Source organism: Rattus rattus, chromosome 1, assembly GCF_011064425.1.
Source record: "Rattus rattus isolate New Zealand chromosome 1, Rrattus_CSIRO_v1, whole genome shotgun sequence".
NCBI classification, from domain to species: domain Eukaryota; kingdom Metazoa; phylum Chordata; class Mammalia; order Rodentia; family Muridae; genus Rattus; species Rattus rattus.
In genome coordinates, this window is record NC_046154.1 from 90,864,975 (window position 1) to 90,888,505 (window position 23,531).

General features: G+C 52.0%; 1 protein-coding gene across 4 annotated transcripts in view; it reads right to left on the reverse strand.

Annotated features, from left to right (window-relative positions):
• Rgs3 (regulator of G protein signaling 3) overlaps nt 1-23,531 on the reverse strand; it is a 122,801-nt gene that overhangs the window by 40,804 nt on the left and 58,466 nt on the right. For 2 of the 4 annotated variants that reach the window (XM_032903161.1, XM_032903188.1), the window contains 4 exons: nt 21,884-21,995; nt 15,703-15,746; nt 9,734-9,856; nt 2,410-5,296 (listed from right to left, as the gene is read on the reverse strand). In XM_032903161.1, the coding sequence (XP_032759052.1) occupies nt 5,189-5,296; nt 9,734-9,856; nt 15,703-15,746; nt 21,884-21,995 (387 nt within the window). In that variant the 3' untranslated portion in view covers nt 2,410-5,188. Of the gene's footprint in view, nt 1-2,409; nt 5,297-9,733; nt 9,857-15,702; nt 15,747-21,883; nt 21,996-23,531 lie in introns of those variants that run through there. The other 2 variants (XM_032903143.1, XM_032903152.1) reach the window with 1 other exon arrangement.

Below are 23,531 nucleotides of genomic sequence, written 5' to 3' on the forward strand. Positions count from 1 at the left end.
GTATACCAATAATGCCAATCATTATGGTCATTTCCCAGAAATGTGCACTTGGTGGACCCCGGAAACTGGAGACTACCTGTATTCAGCGTCTTCTTCTTTTTTTAAAATAAGGAAATGGATGATCAGAAAAGTGAAGGGGTTGGGGATTTAGCTCAGTGGTAGAGCGCTTGCCTAGCAAGCACAAGGCCCTGGGTTCGGTCCCCAGCTCCAAGAGAAAAAAAAAAAAAAGTGAAGTGATTTGTTCAAGTAAGCACTAGATAAGTCACTATTCAAGACCAAAGCTTCTGAATACTCTGGTTTTCTCTGAGGCAGGGGGTTTGTTGAAAGGGGGGGCCCTGGGACTTAGAGAACCAAGAAGTTATGATCAGGTTTTCTTCCCTCCGAGGATGCCTGCAGGAGGATGCCTGCATAGGGTTTAACGCTGGCCAGATTGCATCAGAGATTAAGTTGAGGTGTTGGCCTGCTGGTATTTGCCAAGCTATGGAGCAAGAGTAAAACCTCTGAACCAAAACCTCAGCTCTGGTCCCAGGGCGCTAACACCAGTTTGCTCCTTTCCTTTTTGAACTGTTTCTTCATCTCCATTATAGACTAGAAGGAGGGTCCCACCCATCAGCTGAATTCGGTCCTCTGACTGCTACAGAGTATCTATCTCCTAAGAGCCAGTCAACAACAGAACAGAACGGGAAATAAGATATGGCCTCCTAAGGAGCTTGCAGGCTTGCGGGTGAGGTAAAACTCGCATGAGCACATGCTCTGGCAAGCACAATGGGGGTGTGCCCAAGAGGTGCTAAGCCATGACCTCCCTAGGGACTGCAGCCGTCTGGGGGACATTGAAAGTGGACAATGGTGTCCAGGAACAGCCTGCCCTCGGAAAGTCACAAGAACTTTTGGGAGGAACACCCCCACCCATGGAGCCAGGAGAGCCTGGAGTCAAGCTGTAACCACGGGATAGCCTTTCAACAAGACTGTGCCGACCCAGCCCTGTCCGTCCTTCTGGGCTGGAATGAATGGTCTGTGGATGCAAGGAAACAGTTGACCCAAAGAATTGTACCCTGTGCGCAGACATTAGCTGTGTGATCTCAGTCAAGTTTAACTTTTCAAAGACCCCAGTACCTCCTTCTACAAACTAGGTAGAGAGGGAGTCTGTTCTTAAGGGGATAGCACACCACATCAGACTCTACTGAGGATCAAAAGGGAAAGCGAAGGTGCCACGCCTGGCTCACATAGGAGTGGCTGGCCATCTAGCATTCAAAGGCTGGGGGGAGTGGGGAGATGGCAGCCTCTTCAGAGACTAGCTTGGAGCAACAAAAGGTAAGACAGAGCAAAAGGCAGGTTGTTCTCTGTTCCTAAAGAGTTAAAAGAAAAGAAAGATGGCTGCCTCAGAAGGTCAGGCTTCAGCCTTCAGCCAGGCCGCAGTTGAGGGAGGGAGGGAGGGAGGGAGGGCGGGAGATCTGGAGGCAGTCTGAAAGGCTGTGGGGCTGGAGAAAAGAATGCTCCTCTGAGCGCGAGTGGGGGAGGGGGGCTGAAATCTGATCCCTTTGGTTCCCAGTTACTTAGAGATCCGTGGTCTAAAATCAGCAGATTAGCAAAACCCGGGCTCAGATCCTGGCGAGCCCTTTCCTTGGGGTTTGGGTAAAAGTCTCATCTTCTGCACCCATGCTCAGCTGTGCAGGCCTGAGCAGAGCCTAAGCTACTTTTCCCTGCCTCTGGCACCGTTCCTTTACTGCCAGGGTCCCCCACAATGGCCAATGTCCTGCTGAAAGGAAGTATGTAATCTCCGGGGCACCAGAGAGCTTGTCTCAGGAGCGCAGCTCTGCCTTTCACATCAGACCTTTGTCAAATCCCGTGGAAATGTTTGTTGTTTGTTTGTTTATTTGTTTCAACCTGGGCCACCACTTAGGGAAACGAATGCTCCACCAAGTGGCAAATAATATGTCTCACTTAAATCGGTCCCCAAAGCACACTCTTCCTCAGTGGAATGGACCAAGATGTCTGAGATACCCATAACTGCCTCGTGCCTCTCCTGGAATCTCATGGACGGCCTTTCTTAGTTCTGTCCCTCAAAACACCTTTGCATCCACACAGGACAATGGACTGGGCCTCTCACCAGCTGTGCTGCACAGGTTAAGTCACCTAATTCCTCAGAGGCTTTCGTTGTTTTGTTAGTAAAATGAGTCTGTTTAGGGGAGACAGAGCTTGGGACCCCACCACCGGCCCTCTCACAAGGTGCAGGCCCACTGTGGGGGTTCTCGATGAACACATGCGTCCACGTGGCAAAACTGCTCGTGCCTGCACTCTGGAGAACCTTCTTGGTGCCTTAGTGTTGCCTTGTGATTAGTAAGGGTTCCGATGACCGAAGTCAGAGGGGAAATTAAAATTAATAATAATAAAAATACGTGTACAAATAAGTATCACCATTCTCAGAAGGTCTGTAATTCCAGCTCCCAAAGGGCCGAAAGACTCAGGCATGACGGCTTATATGAGAAATGGGGTTCAAAGGACTCAGAGCCCAGAGACCCAGAAATGGGATCCAAGAACACGTAGGAGACTAGAAGGGGCACTTTGTATTCAGATCTCACAGATGGCCTCTCAACAATAAAGTGGTTGTGCTCCCATCCTCCCAGCTCCTGGGCCAGAGACACCACCCAAGACCATCAGCCCATCAGGAAAGAAGTCATTGTGTGCCTCTTAGCATGATTTACGTGTCAGGGAGGAGCCCGGCCATGTTTCCCGTGATTATGACTCTCTGAGGCAACGTTGAGAGCTGTTCTTCCTCTTGAACGGCTGGGATAGACTGAAGAGTGGAGGCCACCAGGTCATATTTCATCTTCTCGGGCCCATGACACCAAATGAATTGTCCCATTGATTGATGAAGCAAGATGGCTATAGTGCTGTGACACACCACAGTCACCGAGCAAGCTAGCCCAGGACCTGCCAGGAGCACCTGTTTTCTTCCCCATCAGCCAGCAGGCCTGGGAGCTTGATGAGAGAATCTATTCTACTCAGGAGGAGCTTATCAGGAGGAGAACGGCCCATCCCCAGGGATGGGTGTTACGTTCAGATTCTCCATTTTTCTGAGTCAAGAGCTCTTACGTCTTCTGTACCCATCTGTCAGACAGAGGTTGGTCGCCGGACCCGGGTGAGACAAGACGGCTGATTCCCCACACAGGTGGTTCTCCTGTGCTTCATGAACTTACAGTCGTTAGGTGAGAGAATCAAACGAAATCAAAGCGTAGTTTGCTGTCTGCACAGACCCGGCCGCTCGGAATCACCCTGCGGGCTGATCATTGGCCGGCGGTGTGGTGCTACACATCCCTTGAACGGCGTCAATCTCTGCTCGCTGGGCTGGGCATTAGCCTGATCCCTGCGGATTCACGCCACTCCCTGTGAGACCGATAACTCAGCATGGCACACGTTTCCAATGTCGGAAGGAAGAGAAACGGAAAGTAAGGGACAAACTCTCTCCTGGGCCACTCTTTAGGGGTTCAGGTGGCTCTAGCAGTTAGCAAACCCCAAAGAGCACAGCATCTTCCTTAAGGTCCTCATGACGAAGGCTGGGGCCTTCTTCGGCCTTAGCTATCACTGTAGCTTTCTGTCTCTGAGCCCTCGGTACCTCTCTAGCATATGGCCCTTGTCCCTCTGATCCACAGCCTTGAGATTCTGTCCTGCTGGATCTCTACAGTTAGAAAAGGGTGAGCTACCTTGCCCAGAGCCCCAGCTGGGTGGATGGGAGTGGGCCCAGCTCTCATCCCTGGGCGTGGGCACCTTTCACCTTGTCTCAGTGAAGATTGCTGAGCTGCATCTGGCCCTGGCCACTGGCCCCTGGCCCTTAGAAGCCCTACAGAAAGCAAAAAAGTGGGAGTTCTTAGAGTGCAAGGCCCCGGCTTCCTTCCCTAGGCATGAAAGGTAGAGCAAATACAGGCGATCTCTATGGAGCCTGGGAGCAGGGGAAACATGAACCTTCCTTTCCCATCTTGAGAAAATTAAGCTTTACTGTTCCAGTGCTCGTGGACATCCCCAAGGCTCAACACTGGCTCAAGCTCTGGCCTGGGCAGAGGAGTCTCTAGGAGGGGGACCTCAAACCTCACAGCCCCTAGAGAGCAAGACCCAGTGGAGCACGAGGGCAGGCAAGGGTGAGCAGTCACTCTTTATCCCAGAGATTACCTTTCCAAGACCTACCATCCCAGCACCCTCTAGAACAAGTTACCATCATCCCTCACCCGAGAGGCCTGAGGGGGGGCCCTAACCAGTCTCACAGCCACTTGGGCCCCTCCTAACTGCAGTCTGATCTTGTAGACATGCACTGGAGGGCTCTGTGACACCCTTCCTCAAGCCTTTCTTCCACGGCCCCTACTGTAGGTAGGAATCCACAAAGCCATCACGGTCTATGTCCTGAAGAGCATGACCTGGCTCCATTCTCCTCCTCACAAAGTTGCTGCTACACCGGCCTCCCGCTGTTCCTCAGCACACCATGCCCCCTCCTTCTCGTCTCTTCCTGTGCTTTTTCCACTGCCTGGAATGCTCTCTCCAAAGTCCTTGGCTGGCTAGCTCCTTTCCAGCTCATAGACCTCACCTCGAGCTGTTCCCCTTCCCACCCCACACATAGCAACTGGACATAATGCCCTGTGGTGTTTCTGTACAGACGCCTGCAGTGTGTGGTCATGTTTCAGTGTGGATTTATTTAGTGCTGTCTCCCTGCCGGGACGGGGAGGGCTGGGATCCTGGTGGGAGCACAGCATCCTCTAGCATACACACTAGCACAAAGGAGATGTCCCCCAGCACCCGCTGACTGAGGATGTAAATGAGTCCATTTGAAATAGGAGTGGGAAGGGGAGATATCTTCCGGCAGGAATGAGTCACAGGCATTGTCTTCCATTTGAGTGCCCTCTCCCTCTTTCCTGCTGTGCCCAGGAAGGTGCCCAGGTGCCATTTAGCCTCCTGAAGGGAGCTTGCTTTGGCGTCGTCTCCATCCAGGACTTCCTGGTACCAGTCTGCACAAACCCACAGGGTCTCTCATACCACTGTTCCTCCTGTTGCCAGGTGCACACACACCCACGGGACCACTCCCTCCAGATGACCCTAGGCCCACCATCTTGGTCTTCTGTTTTGGGTCCAGTTGAGATGAGGTTACTGTGTGATAGGGGAAGCCCCAAAGTTGCCAGAAGCATAGTCCCGCCCTTGGGCTTGCTCAGCCAATCAGAGTCTGTCCTGATGAGGTAAAGCTTCTATCCTGGGTGGCATTGATGGAGGTGACTGGCCCCATCTCCTGCTGGAGAGAGCCGTAAGGGTGAAGTTTCTGTGGAACCAGACAGAACTGGAATTAGCTCGCTGTCCACTCTGATCAGAACTGCCTGAGTCCACAACCTGACCGTGTTTCTTTCTAAGACACTCAAATAGTCCCTGCCATCTCTGCAACCCATCTCTAGCTGTCCCAAAGACAGTGTCACACCTGGAAGTCACATCTGGAAGTCGTACCACCAGCAGAAAACCAAAGAGGCCTCGGTTTCCCTTCCAGGGCCCTGAAATCTGGCAGGTGGCTACTGGAATATCCGGAAACAGTCGTTAGATGCGCTTGGGTACCAGCGTCAACCTCAGTAAACAAGGATACCAATAAATTGTTCTGCACGGTCATGCTAAAAGACAACAAGGAGAGTCACAGCAGGTTGTTCACTGGGGACCTCCTGCATGCCACAGTGCCCTGCACACCCCCAGTTCTCCCAATGTCACATGTCTGTGCAGTCACCTCCAACTACCTGTTGCCATCTCTGTCCCCATCACCAGCCTGCGATCACAAAGGAGAGACCATGATGAATTCCTCCATAAAGCCCATGGAGCCCAGGATCCATCTGAGAACGGGGTTGGGCCCTCAGGGCCCCGAGGGCTGAAACAAGACTACTCTGCTCAGAAGGTTCTGGAGCCCAGCCCAGAAGCACCTGCCTGAGTGGCCAGTCAGTGGGAGATTCACTGCTAACCCTGAATGGATAGTCAGGGCTCCCATGGACAACGGCCGCAGGTATGACCTCCATTATTTGATCACCATCCCAGTGCCCTCATCATCCAGTTAGGAGTCTATAAGGACCAGGATGGGGTGTCATTCATCTCTGTAACCCCAAAGAATCTAAAGCAGCATCAGACATGGAGGACATATCCATCATGTGTACCTGATCAAATAATCAAAACCATATAGCTTGGCCAGTCCCTGGCAGCTTTGAGCCTCACTGGCCACAGCAGGGACCAGCTCTGAGCAAATCTAATGAGAAGCAGCATCACAGTAAAGCTGGGTGTATGGTGCAGGGAGCCTGGTCCACATTATCAAAGGCAGAAGAGAGGAGGGTGCCCCGCAGGGACATATAATGAATAAAGAAAAGGCAGAGTTCTAAAGGGGAAGTCTGGGTGCTGAGCGGGAGAGAGAAGCTGGGATGGGACAGGAGGCAGATCATCTGTTCCCACAGAAGAGAACCTACTGAGCGCTGAGGGCGAATTTGGCTGATAGAACACTTCCTTGGCACGCACAAAGCCCTGGGTTCAATTCCCAGACCTGGATAAACTGAGTATAGGGGTTGGCATCTGTAATCCTAGGACTTGAGAGGTTGGGGCAGGAGGGATCCAAAGTTCAAGGTCATCCTCCGCTACATATGGAGTTTGAGGCCAGCCTGGGCTACATGCAACCCCATCTCAAAAGGGTGAAGGCGGAGGCTGGAGAAATGGCTTGGTAGACAATGTGCTTGCTTCACACGCATGGCTGTCTGAGTTTGGGAACCCAGCAGCCATGTAAAACGCCAAGTACGGTGTCACGTTCCTGTGATCCCACTGGTAGGCAGGCCAGAACAGGCAGGTCCTTGGAGTGCTGGTGAGCCAGCCTGGTGTAATCAGATCTCCAGTTCCAGTGAGAAACCCTAGCTCGAAAAACTAAGGCGAAAAGCAACTGAAGAAGACACCTAATGTGACCCCTGACCTGCGCACAGACACCCACGGATAAACAACGGACACACACACATGCTCACACATACCACTGTTAGCATCTCTATGTTACCAAAAGCCACCGACCTGCTCCTCCCTTCCCACATATGTCACTGAAAGTTGGGCAGAACTCTCCAGAGTGTATTTTTCTAAGAGAGGTGGCCAGCCCCGGTCCCTGGGCTCTTAGGATCACAGAGCAGAAGGGACCAGGCAGGTGACAGTTGGGAGTGGTTGCCATAGGTTGTACTGTGGGTAGTGCCACACACACCTGACTGCTGCTCTCTACACACACCTTTTCCATCCCTGGGTCCCCTGAGAAGCATCGCCGGCCCTTCTGAGGTCAAACTGTAATGGGTCGGCACCACGATGGCGGGGAGCAGGGGCTGTGGTAGGAAGCAGGAGCAGGTGTCTGACTGTTGCTCTGTAAGCCTTTCTGTCTCTGGAGAGGTTTTGGAATAGGGAAGTTGCCTAACTAAACATTGTGTCAGTTCCACCGCAGGCAGAGTATTCAGAGAGAGAACACGGGAGAGGAATGGCATGGCACCCCAGCACCAATCCAGCGAACCGTCATGCCTAGAAGTAAGAATCGGCTTCCCAGACCCACTTGGCTTTCCTGCTTCTCCCCTGGAGGACAGTATCTTTCATGGACAGGCTTGGCGGAAGCCGTCCCTCAGAAAGGACATTCGCAGTCACCCTGAGGCTGAATACTGAGTGGGCCCAGTCATTAAAGTTTTCAAAGCATGTCTGGACTGCTAGAGGGCTGGACAGGATCAGATTTACCAGAACTTCTTTCAAGAAGCATTCTGTAAGTGACTCATGAAATTCATTGTTAAAATTCCTTAAGTGGGTATGGTGGAGGTGTGGCTGGGTAGGGTTGAGAAGCAACGTATACACACACACACACACACACACACACACACACACACACACACACACACACACACACACCTGGAGGGAGCTGCCTCACAAAAGTCACAGTGGCTCAGTAAGTGCTTCCCCAGGAGAGTGGAGATGTGTAAGTCTGGGCAGGTCTCAGCCACAGAAACACCTCCAAAGCTACTTTAGCAACCAGACTCTCCTCTACCTGTCCGTGCCCCCGCTATGGCCGCTCCTCTAATAGCACGCTCACGGCACTGGTGTGACAAGGTATCCAGACCGTTGCCCACCTGGGATGTCCATGTATTAGGGTGAGTCAGGGACTGGAACCTTCTGAGGGTCAATCAACTAAGCCCATTGCTGTGCAGGGCCCAGACCTCTCTGAAATACAGCATGCCCTTAGGTGAGCCTGTGCTAGCGAGTCTCCAAGGTAGGGGTTGAGGGGCCAATGCTCTCCAGAGCCAGAAGATCCTGGAGTCAAAGCCCAAAGCACTCTTACCCCCAGAGGAGGGGAACAAAGCTTATGGAATAGTAACATGGGTGCTAGCTGTGTGTGTGTGTGTGTGTGTGTGTGTGTGTGTGTGTGTGTGTGTGTGTGTCCTAAGGGCTGTCCCACTGAATGGAAAGTGGCCCGAATTCTGACTGCAGCCAGCACAGATCCATAGGGGTCAGGTAGCCGACTGTGACAATGGGGACCAGCCAGTGCCACCTGAATAATGCTGGGGGAACAGTGTATTTCAACTTAGTGTTTGTTGAATGAGCGCCTGCTACATACTTGGTGCTATACCATGAACTGTAGATGCTCCCCACTTAATGCTCACAGTAACCCCCTTTTCTTCCCCCAGCCCTGCTCACAGTGACCCTTAAGGAACTACTATTAGAGCCATCAAAGCATGTGGCCATAAGGGGGACACACCACAGGTACAATGGCCATCAGCAGCAGTGTGTGACTCAGTCTCTTCCCTTAAAACAAGACACCTTTCAAAGCCTAGGCTGGTGTCGTTCTCTGACCCTCACTCGCTGGCCAGTTGGCTGGAGAACGGCTGTCCATTTCTGCAAGGGGCTGTCAGTACCACTTCCGTGTGCTTACTGCCCCCTCCGCAAGCCAGGGGCACATGGCTCAGTAGCCCGAACACATCAAATACCAACAAGGCCCACAAGTTGGCGAGTCCAAGCCTCTCTCATTTCCTCTTCCCCGAGAGCTGGTAGAGCTACCACCCAGGCGGCTTTTGCAGCCTCCACCCCAAATACCAAATGGCCAGCGTTTATAGTAAGAAAAGACACCTGAATGGCTCACAACAGGCAAACAACAGTGCTGGGGCCTTGTGGCAGGCATCTGAGTATCAAAGGAGAAGCTGTTGTCTGGCTCCCATCTCATCCACTCCCCTGGTACAGAGATGCACTGGTCCCAGTTCAACCTTCGCTTGCCATCTTCAATCTCCCTGATATTCCAGATGGCCAGCCCCAGGCCTCTACAGTCCAAAGTCTGTTCCACCTGGCTCCGGCAAGCGTCAAACTACCGAGTCCTACCACAAACCTCCCCTCGATCATGTCTGCTTTGGGCTAGTGTTAACAGCAGTGTTGCCGCTGGATACAGCCTATCCAACAGTGGAGGGGGCAGTTAAACCTTGCCATGGGCAAACCAAAGAGGGGAGCTGAAAATTGATGGGCCATGCTCAATTTGGCTGCGGCTTCCCCCGCAAGCAAGGCCAAACCCATTCCCAGACCCATAGGAAACCCTGAGAAGGGACATTCAAACACAGACGTTTTGCCAAGCCCACTGCCCAGGTCCAGGGACTAAGCTCAGGATGGCTCCCAGCTCAGATCCAAGGCTAGGCTAGGCTAGCAGAGGGGGAAAGGTGGAAGCCAGGGCTGCAACCGCGGGCGGAGTCCTTACCTTCCTCTCCGTAGGCGTTGCAGCCAGCTGTTGCTGCTTGGCGATGTTCTCCGACAGGCACCAGCACACTCTCTTCTTCTGCTCCTGCGAGTGAGCCTCCAAAGTGAATAAGCACTCTGCCTTCTGACGTCAGGGATAATAGAGAAAGAAATGGGTGGTCAGGGCTGCTTCCTGACCCAAGGGGCTCCAAGGGCCCAAGCCCATCCCCTAGGCTCCAGAGGGCGAGGCTGCAGTAGGGGTGGACGCATCAGCTAAGAACAACAAATGCACACCAGTCCCTGGTGACCTCGAGGCAGTCAGAGGAGCGGGGAGGTGGAGCCATCAGGGAGCCATGGGGCCACCGTTTGGGTGAAGGGAAGCAGTGGCTCTCTACACAGTGGAAGTCTGTGGAGAGCTACAGGACAGAGGGTGAGGTCACCCTTGGAGCAGGCAGCACAAGGCAACTGCTGGGGATCACGTGAGGAAGGCAAAGGACCAAGCCGTTGAGCTGGCGTTCCCCGTGGATACAGGACTCTCCCTCCAGACCATGGAACCCCCATCTCTCACAGCACCCTCTTCAGTACAGGCCAAGGTTAGCTGAGCTGGATGGACATAGGGGCAGAACTGGGGTCCCTGGCCAAGGTGTAGTATGGGCCCCCCTACAGCCCTAACACTACCCAGCACCTGAGCTGGGTCTCTCATTAGCTACTCTGCAATATCAGTCTGGCCGCCATTTGAATCTCGCTGATGGCAAACACGTAGAAGGCCCTCTTCATCTGGGCCTGACACGGTGGGGAGGCTTGGTGAGCTCTGGCTGCCTGGAAAATCTTACATGATGACAACAGGCTCAAGGCAGCTTTGCTACTGCACCAGACAGTCAGCCCTGAAGCGGTCAGAACATTCATGCGGCCAGCAGGATGGGGCAAGCCCAAGACCGCAGCTCTCCCCCTCCCCAATCTCCACCAGGTACTGGGACCAGAAGAGGACAAGTTTTTCTTCACCCCGCTGGTGATGATACTCAGCTAAAGAGCTAAGAGCGTGAGCTGGGGCAGGAAGACTGTGTATTGGCCCAGTCTCTCCGTTTTGCAGACCTGGTTTGAATGCCAGCTTTGCCACTTCCTAGCTGCCAACCTCTAGAAAGCCAGAAGCTTTCTATAAAATAGTGTCACGGCCTCCACCCTGGAGCTATAAAGCAATAAGGACTGCCATGGGCCTCAACACACAGTAGTACCATTATTTCTCAGCATCCAAACCTCAGAGATGCAGCCCTTCAGGGCGGGACACCTCCCATGCTATGTCCCCAGAGTGCTTGCTCTCCTCTCATGCAGCAAAACATTCGAGAAGCTTTCTTCCTAAAAGCATGAGGGAGAGGCGGCTGAGAGGATGAGCTGCAGCAAGCCCACGCTTTCACTTAAAGGCAGGTCCCTCCACTCCTAACAGCTGCTGGGCAAACAGAGCCTCGAGATTCCCCAGGGGTAATCCCAGTGAGCAGTGTGCCCTCTGCTTCCTGTAGTCTATGTTCCCCTGTGGGTGGGGTAGACTGAGAAGGTCCTTTCCAGCTTGGAAATGTCATTGCTTTATAAACACAGCCCAGCCTGAGCCTCCAGCCCTGCTCTTACCTCACTATGTGGGCTTCTGAATATCCTCCACTGAATTGATCAACTTTTAATCTATTCTGTCATCTGTGAGCTCATTCTGACCTAGGCAACCTCACAAAGAAGCAAAGAAGGCATGGATTCTCAATTCTCCTTATTGTGGTGATGGGGATCAAACCCAAGTTTGCGTGCATGATAGGCAAGGGCTCTATTCCCAGCTCTTGATTTTATTTAAAAAAAAATTTATTTGTTTTATGTATATGAGTATATGAGTATCACTGATACACCAGAAGAGAGCATCGGATCCCATTACAGATGGTTGTCAGCCACTGTGTGGTTGCTGGGAATTGAACTTATGACCCTTGGATGAGCACCCAGTGCTCTTAACTGCTGAGCCATCTCTCCAGCCCCCCAGCCCTTGAATTTTTTTTCTTTTTTGAGACAGGATCTCTTGCTCACTGTGCAGTCCAGGCTGCCCAGGAACACACGATCCTCCTGCTACCTCTGAGCGATAAACATGTACTACCATGCCTAGTTGGGGTGTGGATGGTTATTCCCCTTTAGGAAAGGGGAAAACCAACGTTCAGAGTGGCCAAGGACTTCTCTGAGTCTGAAGCCAATGAATCAGGGAAAAACACTGAACCAAGGAGGGGCTACCTGCTGTGATTTCATCTCCGAGCTCTGGGAGAGCTCTGGGAGACACCATCTCCTGTGAGGCTTCTACACCCCTTTGCTGGCAGGACTGCTGTGTCTCGAAGCCTGGAGGCCATGGGCGTGTCATGCCATTAAAAGGAACTGTTTGTAGGTCAGAGAGCTTTCTAGGGGTGATGGTCACTAGCACCTCTTTGTACAGCTGTTTACTGCTCCAACATGGCAATGCTCTCCCTACAAAGGCACAAGGAAGCTTCTCCAAACAGCCAGCTTCCCTACCCCCTAATCCTGAATTGACCTCCACAGCACCAAGCTTTTTACCAGCCATCCCTTGGTTCCTTCCAACGGCCTTACAAGGGAGTGGCTGTGGTCATTCTATTTTCCTGATCCTCTCAAAAACTACCTCCCAAGAAGAGCTGAGGCTCTCACCTGAGGCTGCCACCAGGCCATCTGTACTATTACACAGAAGTCATACAGCAGTCAGCAACTGAGCCCAGAGCCTTCCATGGAATCTCCTTTGGAGAGTGGTGGTCCAGGATCAGGGATGGTGACCTGTCAGTTTCAGCAGCAGAAGGCAAGACTGCATCTGACAGCTTGAAACTAAAACCTGCCACAAGGCTTGAGAACCTAGAAGACTCCCTCAGCACCCGGGACCTAACCCCGGATGGGCGCTGTCTTAGATGGACAAACATTTTTAGGAGGAGCCTGAGTTTCCAAGACTGGCTTACCCGAGAGAGAGAGAGAGAGAGAGAGAGAGAGAGAGAGAGAGAGAGAGAGAGAGAGCGAGAGAGAGCGCCAGCTCCCTGGAGAGAGGCTAAATCCCTACCTGCCCAAATCTGTCCAAACTGTGAGTCCTCATTGCCTGCCCAGCTGGCCCCACATGTGAACCGTCTGTCATAGTTCTGTGTGCGCTCCAAATGACCCACTTAGTCGTTTCCAACTCTGACCTGCTCAATGGCATCAACAGCAGGTCAAGGCTGTATGTAAGCCATCCTAAAAGGACCTTCATGCTGTCCGCTCAAAGGCACTGCCTTCTGGCTGTGGGGTGCTTGACCATGCACAGGCTTCTTGGTTGCATAAACCTGAGCCCACGGCACTAGGGGAGGGAGCTGGTACTTGACTGTGACCTCAAATCCAACCAGACGCGGAGCTCCTCTTGGCCTCTTTAAAACCTAACTTCCTTGCTCCTGGATTAATTTTATCTTCATAAAACCCCAAACAGCTTCAGCAGTAACGGAAGCCTGTTCACTTGCCATGACAAGCGTGTTCCATCTCGTTCTCTCCCGATGAACTGAGAAGGCAGGGAGGCACAAATTGCTACCACCATTTCTTCCTATGAGATCACTGAGGAGACGCTGACTGAGGCCAGAACCTGTGATCTTGTCGGGTCTGTATAACCATGTAGCCATGTTACTCGGGAAGTGAGATAGTCACCTGGGCGGTCCTTTTAAAAGATGAGTGAAACTCCTACCGGAGGGTAAATGAATGTGACAAGCCCTTCTCCCTGCTCTAATCTAATGACCAGTTAGCTGCCACTCACTGAGCATGCTCAGAGCTGGGCTCAGGGCTAAGCGTTTTAGGTGCATTGTTTTACTGAAGCTCACTCCAACTCTTCAAGTAAGACCCTACTGCCTGTGTCAGGAGTATGTCACCTGCCCCTGCTCCCTCAAGGAATGGCAGAGCCAAGATGCAAGTCTATGTCCTCCTCATTACCAGTCAGCCCCACATTATGAAAGAGAGAGAGAGAGAGAGAGAGAGAGAGAGAGAGAGAGAGAGAGAGAGAGCTTCCAAACAATGTGCCCCATGCTCTGAAGCCAGCTGTGGACTGCATCTGTCCCAGATTTGCAAGGACTGAGGGACACCTGTCCTTGGGATTAAGACTGCTCAGAGCAGGCCAGGAATTGCAGTGGGTCACACCTTGAATCCCAGGACTCTGCAGAAACAAGCCTGGTCCACAGAGCGAGTTCTAGGACAGCCAGGCTACACAGAGAAATCCTGTCTCGAAAAACAAACAAGACTGCTTAGAGTGATCCTACCCAGAACCGACCTGCTGTGGCCCCTACCCACCCACCCAGAGCAGTTGTGGCTTTCTGAATGCAGAGGTGGGGGAACCCTCTCCAAACCTCAAATCCTCCCCAGGTTTCTTCTTGGGCTGCCACTTGCCTATCAGGCAATGAAAAAAATAAACTATTCAGTAGAGATTCTAAGATTTGGTTGGGGATCTCCATGGGACCCAACACCACTTGTGTCACCCTGTCAAGAATGCTCAGGGCTATGAACAAGCAAGCAGCGTGGACTTCCTGGCACCACGTGCTTACCCTTCATTAGTAGCAGCCCATTAAGATGAGAGGCTCCCAGCTGCACTCTCCTGTTCTCTCTGGGTCGGATCACCGGGTGTTTTCCGGAAATTCAAGACCTCGGATCAATAGCCCTTTGCCAATCTTTAGAGGACTAGAAAGAAGGTCTTAGGTGCAATGGGCAGAAGGGCTTTTCTCCAGGAAGACAAAACACCAACCTGGCAGGAAGCTGTCTTGCTGTTAGAGAGCCTGGAGATCCGGTTTGGAAGTTGATGGAGCATGTGGGAAACCAGAGGGGGCCCAACCCTGTCCCCACAATTCCCTGCTATGCTTCACTCACTTGGCTTTGTAGAACCAAACACCCCCCCAGTGCTGAAGGGAGTTTACCAGCCACCCCTGTGTCCAGGCTAGGTTGTGGGTGACACGGGGGAGGACCTCCACTGTCACGGCCTACAGGTCTACTTTACTGAGTCCCCAGTTCTACTATGACATCTTCTACTGCCTCTTGGCAAACTCTCAGCATATCCCCCCTAAAGTGAGGTTCTCAGCAAACTTTCTGGTTCCTGGTATCTGTTCAAAGATGTATACCTCTTATCTTAGCTGGAACTGAAGGAATGCTTTTCAATCCCAAAGGACACAAATTCCTTCTCAGAGGCATATTCCTCTCAGCCAGCCCTTTAGGTCATTCCCCATCCATATAGACAGGCTCCCAGGACAGCTGGCAAGACACAGGACAGCAAAGGGCAGGCTTGGAGAGATGCCACATGTCAGCTGAACAAGGCTGGGGATAGAAAACCACACTGGGAGCTGGAAAGAGTTTGGATGACTCTGGGCTCTCAAATTCTCCATCACCCAGGACCTCTCTGGTTAAAGCCCGTGTTTACCTACCAAACCACATCTAGCAAAAAGCTGTGTGCTTGGTTTTGCTCCTGAAAGGTACAGCTCTCTAGGCCTAGTCAGAGATCACCAAGAGTATCAGTCACTCTTGTAAGCATCACCCTGAGCCAAGCACAGATGCATGGTGCTCGCTTCAGCCTGCATTGTCTGGGCCTTTGAAGCACTGACAAGCCTTAGCAGGAGGGGTAGTGGGTGGTACTTCCTGGAAAAAGAGGATTAAAGAGGCAGGCGTGGGAGCTGGACAACCTCCAGAAGGAGGGCTACTAAATAAATAAACAGGGTGCTGTGCAGCTGTTGGGCCACGCCCTCAGGACACTTAAGGGTGCGGAGGTGCCAAACAGGGTACCTCAGGGGCCACCCCGAAAACCATCTGTTTAGCTGTCCTCTCCCACAGACGTAAGACCAGGGTCAGCTGTGTTCTACAGAGCAAGAAACGGCCCTGATTTTGCCTTGGGTCACTGCAAGATTATATGGAGGCCAACCTCCAGTGTGGTTTCCTCCAGTACCGGGTCACACCTTATTCTCCTCTGGTTCAGAGAGAGGGACTCACCTCTGCCAGGTACAGCACACAGAATTTCAAGTCTTCTGAAGAACCTTTGATAAGAACAGAAAAGAAGGTTCGAGTTAGGATTGGCAACGAAGTCAAAGCCTCGCTGGGCACAGCAGCTCTCTTACCCAGGAGGCTCTATGTGGTGCCTCCCGGAACAAGAGGGAGGAGAGGGCAGGTGTGGGAGCAGAACACTGTACAGCACAACTCACTGACTCGCCAGTCCTGCGGTTTTTCTTTTGCCTGCAGGTAGGCCTGACCCAGGGAATGCTGGCACCACACCCCCAGAAAGGAGACCCTCTGATGGCCAGATTTGGAGAGCTGTGTGCATCCCAGAAAGCCCCCTCTGCCCCAGAATCCTTGTTTTGGGCACAGAGGCAGCACCCTTCTACTAAAATCTAAATCTTCTACCCAATCTACTGTCTTTGCCACTTTGAAATTCAACATGAAGTCATTTGATTCAAGTGGGCCTTGCTCCTCATGCGGGTCAAGGAGGGACAGCATCTTCAACCCTATCTCCATGCATACTGGGAGACAGCTTTTCAATGTGGCGACACTCTCTGAGGGTCTCACCTGGATTCAGGAGTGCAAACTGAACCAGTTACAACTGGAAACAAACAGGGAGGAACAGTGGGCTCTTCCCTTCCCTTCTTGGGAAGAGTTTTACTGAGAGAGAACTCCAAATGGGAAGGAAGACAGCTCTGGGAGGTGGGTCCAGCATGGCCAAAGGCATGGAGATGGAGATACAGAAAAGCACCAGCACCTCACCAGGACACCTGCCCTGCTCACTTCAGCCTCTCCTCAGGACTTGGCCATCACACTCTCCATGAAGCACTCATCTGGACACAGGCCTGGGAGGATTGGAAATTCCCTGCACTTTCAGCTGTTGGTCTTACCCAGCAGGGTGTCACTTTTGGGGAAGGTAACTAATCAACACGTGTAACAGCAAGCGTCAGGAATCTGGGAGTACCAAGGTGATTTGAGCCAACTGCTGCCCCAGGTGCCTCCGCCAGTCAGCTCAAAGGCTCAGGTAGCTCTGTGGTAGCTCTGTGGAAGAGTACCTGCTTCTGTATTTATTCTTGACAACAAGCAGGGAGGCAGGGCTCCCAGCATCCATGGCTCGTGGCTCATGTGAGAACACAGGACTCAGGGATGAAATCACTCGACCAGGCAGTAAAGAGGAACTGTAGCCCTCTCTACAGCCCACACTCCACCTCTACACAGCATGCTTCTTAAACACCAAGCCCCAGTAGGACTCCCTTCAATGCATACTTAAGGCCAAGGAACTATCAAACCAAACAGGGTCTGTCACAAAGAGAAGGTTTTACCTACAAGGTAACACCACGGACTACACATCAAGCCAAGCTCTAAATACATAGGGAGTAGAGGCCTAACCAGGGGAAGCCAGGTCTCCTCGAGCAAGAGAGTGGACACTTCCCAAAGGGCAGGAGCCACCAGGCAGAGCCGGAACACAATGTTCCCTAATAAATGGGAGTCCACTCTGGACTTGGACTAAGTCTGTTCCCCACCTGGCAATGGATTGAAGAGGGAGAGAGCCCTACCTCAGATATCAGTGTTTAAGAAAATGGATCCCGATGTCTCTGTGGATTCCTTGTGTGGCTGAGATGGAGACAAGGGGGGGAGTTTATTTTGCTAAGAAAACATATGGAGGGGCTAGAGACGTGGCTCAGCAGTTCAGAGTACTGGCCGCTCTTCCAGAGGACCTGGGTTCAATTCCCAACACCCACACGGCAGATTGCAACAGTCTATAACTCCAGTTCCTGAGGATCCAACACCCTCGCACAGACATACCAATACACGTAAAATACCAAGACACATAAAGTAAAAATAAATTATTTTTTAAAGAAAACACACTGATGTGTTTCCTAGCAGACCTTAGTCTAAGGGGGAGCCACTGCAACTCACCTAAGAAAGTAATAAAAAAAAAAAAACTGGGTTTGGGGAGCAAGCAGTAAGGGGAGCGGAGGCTCTAAAAGTACAGAGCGGGACTGAGAGATGAGAGACTTGGGGAGATGGGAGCTGAGATTGGGGAAACGCACTCTCAGACAGTCCTTCTGTCAGGAAGCCATTGACGAATGACAAGCTCTCTGTGCTTTGACACCAGGCCTGCCCCCTCCAACCTTGCTGGATTGCTACAAACTCTCCCTGGCATCTGTTCCCCATCACAGCCTTGTGTTGGCAGCAGTGTGACAGCCCGATGGAAGGGGAGCCGTGCTTAGCATGATTCAGAGCCTCATAGAAGAATGACAACATGGGGGAGCTGAGGAGGGCAGGGAGGACTGCCTGGAGCTGAGGAGGGCAGGGAGGACTGCCTGGAACTGAGGAGGGCAGGGAGGACTGCCTGGAGCTGAGGAGGGCAGGGAGGACTGCCTGGAGCTGAGGAGGGCAGGGAGGACTGCCTGGAGCTGAGGAGGGCAGGGAGGACTGCCTGGAGCTGAGGAGGGCAGGGAGGACTGCCTGGAGCTGAGGAGGGCAGGGAGGACTGCCTGGAGCTGAGGAGGGCAGGGAGGACTGCCTGGAGCTGAGGAGGGCAGGGAGGACTGCCTGGAGCTGAGGAGGGCAGGGAGGACTGCCTGGAGCTGAGGGAGGCAGGGAGGACTGCCTGGAGCTGAGGAGGGCAGGGAGGACTGCCTGGAGCTGAGGAGGGCAGGGAGGACTGCCTGGAGCTCTGGAGAAGACTGCAGAGAGAAGCTCTGCCCTGCTGGAAGAGAGGGACACCAAGGTACAACACGTGGATTTGCCTTGAACCATGCTAACTGCCTCTGCCATTTTGGATCTCATCCAGAGAGGGCTTTACATCTCACCATGCAATGCACAAACCATGCAGGAGGCTCCCTAATCATGGGCTGGGTGGAGCCCGGAAAAGGCTTCTTGGCCCATGTCTGCCCATCTATCATTTACCCAGAGGGCATCTTACTGCTGCTTTGAGATTCATCAACCCTTGTCTACTACTGGGGGCAGGCCAAAAGAGCTCGTGTCTCTGTTCTCCGCATACAAAGACAGGGCAGGGGAGGGACAACAAAGTGCACGAACAGTAAGAGGCAGGGCTGAGATTGAACTTGGGAAGAAAGCTACCCGCAAAGCCAGGGTTCTGATCCTATATCATACATACTTCTGCCCTGCCACAGGCTCTCTGTGATTCCATCAGGCTAGGAGCTTCCAAGTGGAGAGGCCTCTTCCACAGCTCTCACTGCTGTGGCCAGCACTGAGGCAGACATGGACAACAGCTTAGAAAATGTCAAGCAAAGCATTTTAGCAGCTGGGGCCAAAAGCAGCTGAGTTTCCAAGCTGGGATCCTGGCTCCCCAATGTGCCTGGAGAGCCCATGAGTCAGATAGACATTTCCAGGTCATGCCTAAGAACAGGCAAGGCCAGAAAGACACGCTGTGGGCGTGATGCTGGCCGCCTGGGAGGCAGACACAAAGAGTAGCAGAAGCAGCAGACAGCCGTGACAGGAAGAGACCACAATGGGTCCCCGCTGACCGGAGATGTCCCAATTGTTAGCACCAGCTCTCTGCCTGTTCCCATCACATTGCCATTCAGTCCCAGTGAACACTGGGAGAAGCTGGCAGGAGCAGGCACCATAGGAGTGACCACCAGTCTGGAGCTCTGGGGGAGGAGACACAACGGCTCCCAAGCTAAGACCACACTCTGGCCACCTTTTAGCTATTCATTGTCTACAAAAACAAGCATCCACTGATCATCTGATACATGCCATGCTCCCTACATAGTCCTAGGAATATGGGCGACTAGAGAAGTTGACCCTAGCAAACAAGTCACAAGGGAGTCTCAGGGAAAGGGTGGATTCTGCCATGCCAGGGAACAGCACGTGCCAGCCCCAGCCTGTCCAGGATGAATGCCGCCTTCTTTTAATACCTTTATGGCCCCCTAAATTGAACTCTGCATACATACTGACTTGAGAGCAAGAAGAAATCTAGGAGTCCCATGCCAGGGTTAATTAGAGACCCTTCTACCACCAGACACTCCAGCTAACCCCCAAATGCATCTCTTAATGGCCTCCCTTGCTGCAGTAGTGGGCATATGGGAGAGGCCAGGAAACAACTCAGCCTCAAACATTGAATCCCACAGCTAACTCTGGCTGCTGCAGAAGGGGCACAGGAGTTTGGTAGAACATGGAACCTATCTCAGGGAAATTGGGGTGGAGGTGGGGGGAGGACAGTACAAAGGCTTCATGGTGCCTGGAAAAAAGTCTAAGTCCTGAACCATGTGCTTGGAGTGCTCCTGTCAACCAGTCACTTCCTTCTATCTCTGCCGCTCCAGGATCCCCAGAGGCCACTGTCAAACCCACTAAAGGCTGTGGTTTACCAAGGAAATCCAGTACAGGTTCACATCGTTCTTGCCAACTAACCCCGTAGGCTCTCATGTCCATGATCACCTTGCCTGTGCAGTGCAGCCCGGGCCACCCACCCTTAGCTCTCATGTGGCTGTCTCGTTATCTACAGGCAGACGCTATCTGCCCCAGGAAGCCACATCTACATGCAGCTCAGTCTCTTAGGAGTTCCTCTGCACCTCCTAGCTTGTACCACCCAACCTGAGCATCACTACCTAGTAGAGGAAGAGGGTGTCCAAACCCCTCAAACTTCAAATCCAGGCTCTGGGAGTTCCAGAAGGGGCAACCTAGACAGCCCCCACCCTCTATATTCCAATCTGGAAACAGGGTAATATGAATGCTGGCCATGACCACTCTCCCAGGATCCCTGAGGGTTCCCTCTGGGGTTATCAGAGAAGAGGGAACTCAAAGAACTAACTGAATCCTTATCTCACAGAGAAACTATGAGTGGGAAAAGAAAAGGGTCCACCGTGCTTACAAGCATATCGTTACAGTGATAAGTCAAGTCTGGGCCCCCAGTCCTGCGGCCACTGCTCTCTCTACCCTCCAACCCTAGACCCACCCAGCTGGATCAGTCCCTCTCTCCAGTTCTTTTCCCTCCTTCCATTTAGCAGGAAGCTGAGCTAGTGGGGGTCTTGGCTTGTGGCCCAGGACCTTCAATTTCCCAGCAGTCAGGGCTCAGGTCCTGGTGCACATAGGGCATGGTACTGAGTACCCCTCTACTCGGTGCACACTCATTTTAACCAAGTCTCTGATCAGAGCTGGGGGCGTGGCAGGGAAGCCAGGCTGACTATTCTAAGCATCCGTGTGACCACAGGGCAAGGTGGGAACCAGGAAGCCCAGGGCAGAGTCACTGGAGGGCAAAGAGGAGCCATCTGGAATACCAGAGCCAAGAACCAAGAAGGTGAGAGGCCTGCTCTTCTAGCTGCCCTGTCTTGCTCTCTCCTTGGTTGTCTCCCTTGCTCTTCTGTCAGTAGACACCCTAGTCCTAGGAGGACAGAGCTAGAGGGCGAGCACTGAGAAGGACTTCCCATGGGAAGGCCAGTTCCTGAGGAGGCAGAGTGGCCAGGGCACCAAGCACACAGGATGGCTTCGCAAGCAGTCAGGAAGTTCTCCTGAAGCAAAACCCGCCAAAACAGAATTCTTTCACAGCTAATATTTTCCTCCCCCTGCCCCTGCTGCCCTGAGCTCAAACAGGTCTGTTGTTGTTTGCATAATCTGGGAGAGGAAACCGAGCCCCTTTCGGCTAAGACCTCAGGCGCCAGAGCCTGCTGCAGGACAGATATTCCCAGCTGGCTTTCCGTTCTCTGGTCCCCAGTGGGCCAGGGCCCTATGGAAAGTTTGGGGCTAGAAGTTCCCAGCTCGTTGCTGATGCTCTGCTCACCAGCCCCGGTCAGCGGTCAGCGTGCTCCAGCTTCCCAAGGCTCTGGCCTACTCGGCTAGCTAAAAAGGAGGAGTTGTCCACAGATAGTTGTCAAGAAGCCTCTACTGGGAACCTGTTTGGAATGAGGCACTTTATGACCTAACTTAACCCCACAACCTTCTGAAGCGCTATTATTACCCTACTTTACAGAGAGGAAATGGGCTCAGAGAAGTGAAATAACTTCCCAAGGCCACACCAGAACTGAAGGGCTTGAACACAAGGTCTAGGAGTCCAAAGCTCTCTCTTCCTTTCTGCTTGGAAGCTCCCTAGGATAGAAACCTCCTGCAGAGATCGGGTAGAGCAGAAGGTGGCCTGCCAGCATTGTGTGCAACGTCTGACAGCCCCGGGCAGGCCCCCAACAGCATGCTAGGGTGCCCAGGTCCTTCTTACCCTCCTGTAGCTTCACACTCTGGAGGTAGAGGGGGTTTCTCAGGACGTCGCAGCGGCCTGGTTCCTCCTCCTTAGTGAACAGCAGCAGGTCCGAGTAGGCAAATAGTGTCACCTGTTCAGGGAGAGAGCAAACACAACTATCTGTTTTGCTGTCCCCCGGGATGCAGAGAGCCACAGGGCCCACTTAGAGGTCCAGGAAACACACCCTGGACTTCTAGTGTCAGGCAGAACCAGAAGGAACTCCAGGAGGGACCATGCTAATGACAGAGGCCTGCACTGCAGTGGGAGCTTTTCTTTACTTCCCCTGCACAGAATAGAAACAAATAAAAATAAACCAGATGAAACAATGGTTCTTGTCCTCATTGGAGCGGGGGGAGTAGCTCTGTCAGTCTCTCTATGACCATAGTCCTCTAAGATCACTTTACTTGGAGGAGCCTTACTTAGGCCCTGGGGTGTCCCCAGACCATGCCCCACACCTGGCTCCCTCAAGCTTCTTCTACAAGCTACCTGTATTGTGAAGGGAAGATTTATGATGTAATATTACCAAATTTCTTGCAGATATTTTTATAGTGTACCAATGAGGAATTTGGTTCAAGGTTACTTACGTTCTGATACAGGTTTGCACATAACTGCCAATCTTTATACTCCAAAAACAAAGGGGAGGCCATCTTTTAGACATCATAGGTAAACTGACAGATCTGCTCAGCATTTAGTTTGTTAAAAGAAAATGTACTTGGGTCTCTATGTCCACTACGGTTTACACTGTTCTTTCCTTAAAGCCATAAAGTAAGTCCTATTTCAGATAATAATAATAAATTATTAATTGTGGGACTCTTCCTCAAGGGGCCATATCTGACTTTCCATCTCTTCTGAAGCAAGAAGGCCGCAGCAGAAGGGCCTGGCACATCCTGAAGGGCGCGGTATGGAATCTGTGAACCATGTTTAAAAAGCCTGCACGCTGACATTTAGCTAGCGAGCGGTTCAAGATGGTCCCACAGTCCCACCTCTGAGGCTCTCCTAGAGAAATACTAGAATGTGTAAATATGAACATATAAGAATGTTCTCAGTGGCACTTCTGTAATTAAAAAGAAATAAAAGCAGAACATGGTTGTATACAGTTACAATCCCAGCGGTCTGGGAGCCAAGCAAGAGAATTATGAGTTACCGGCTATCCTAGGGTGTAAAATGAGCTCTAAGCTAACCTGGGCTATGTGGTGAGAGCTTGCCTCAAAAATATATATATATATATTCATACATACATATGTGCATATATGTACATGTGTGCGTGTGTAAGATATTCAAAGGCCCACCTGTCGTCCTGAGCAAGAGAATACAGGCTATGACGTACAGGCTATTCCAGGGTATTCAATAAGCTCTAAGCTAGCCTGGGCTATGTGGTGAGAGCTTGTCTAAAATAACATATACAAATATATATCATACATATGTGCATGTATACGTATATGCTCACATGTATATGTATGTAAGGTGTATTCAGAGGCCCACTTGCCATCTTGAGCATTACATAAAAATGGAACCTGGAAGTAATTAGGACCACAGAGACAATTCAGGGATGTATTTAAGCAGGGCCATGTCCCCTTCCAACAGGTCCCAAACACAAAAGCTCTAGAGTTTGGGTGCTAGAGAGATA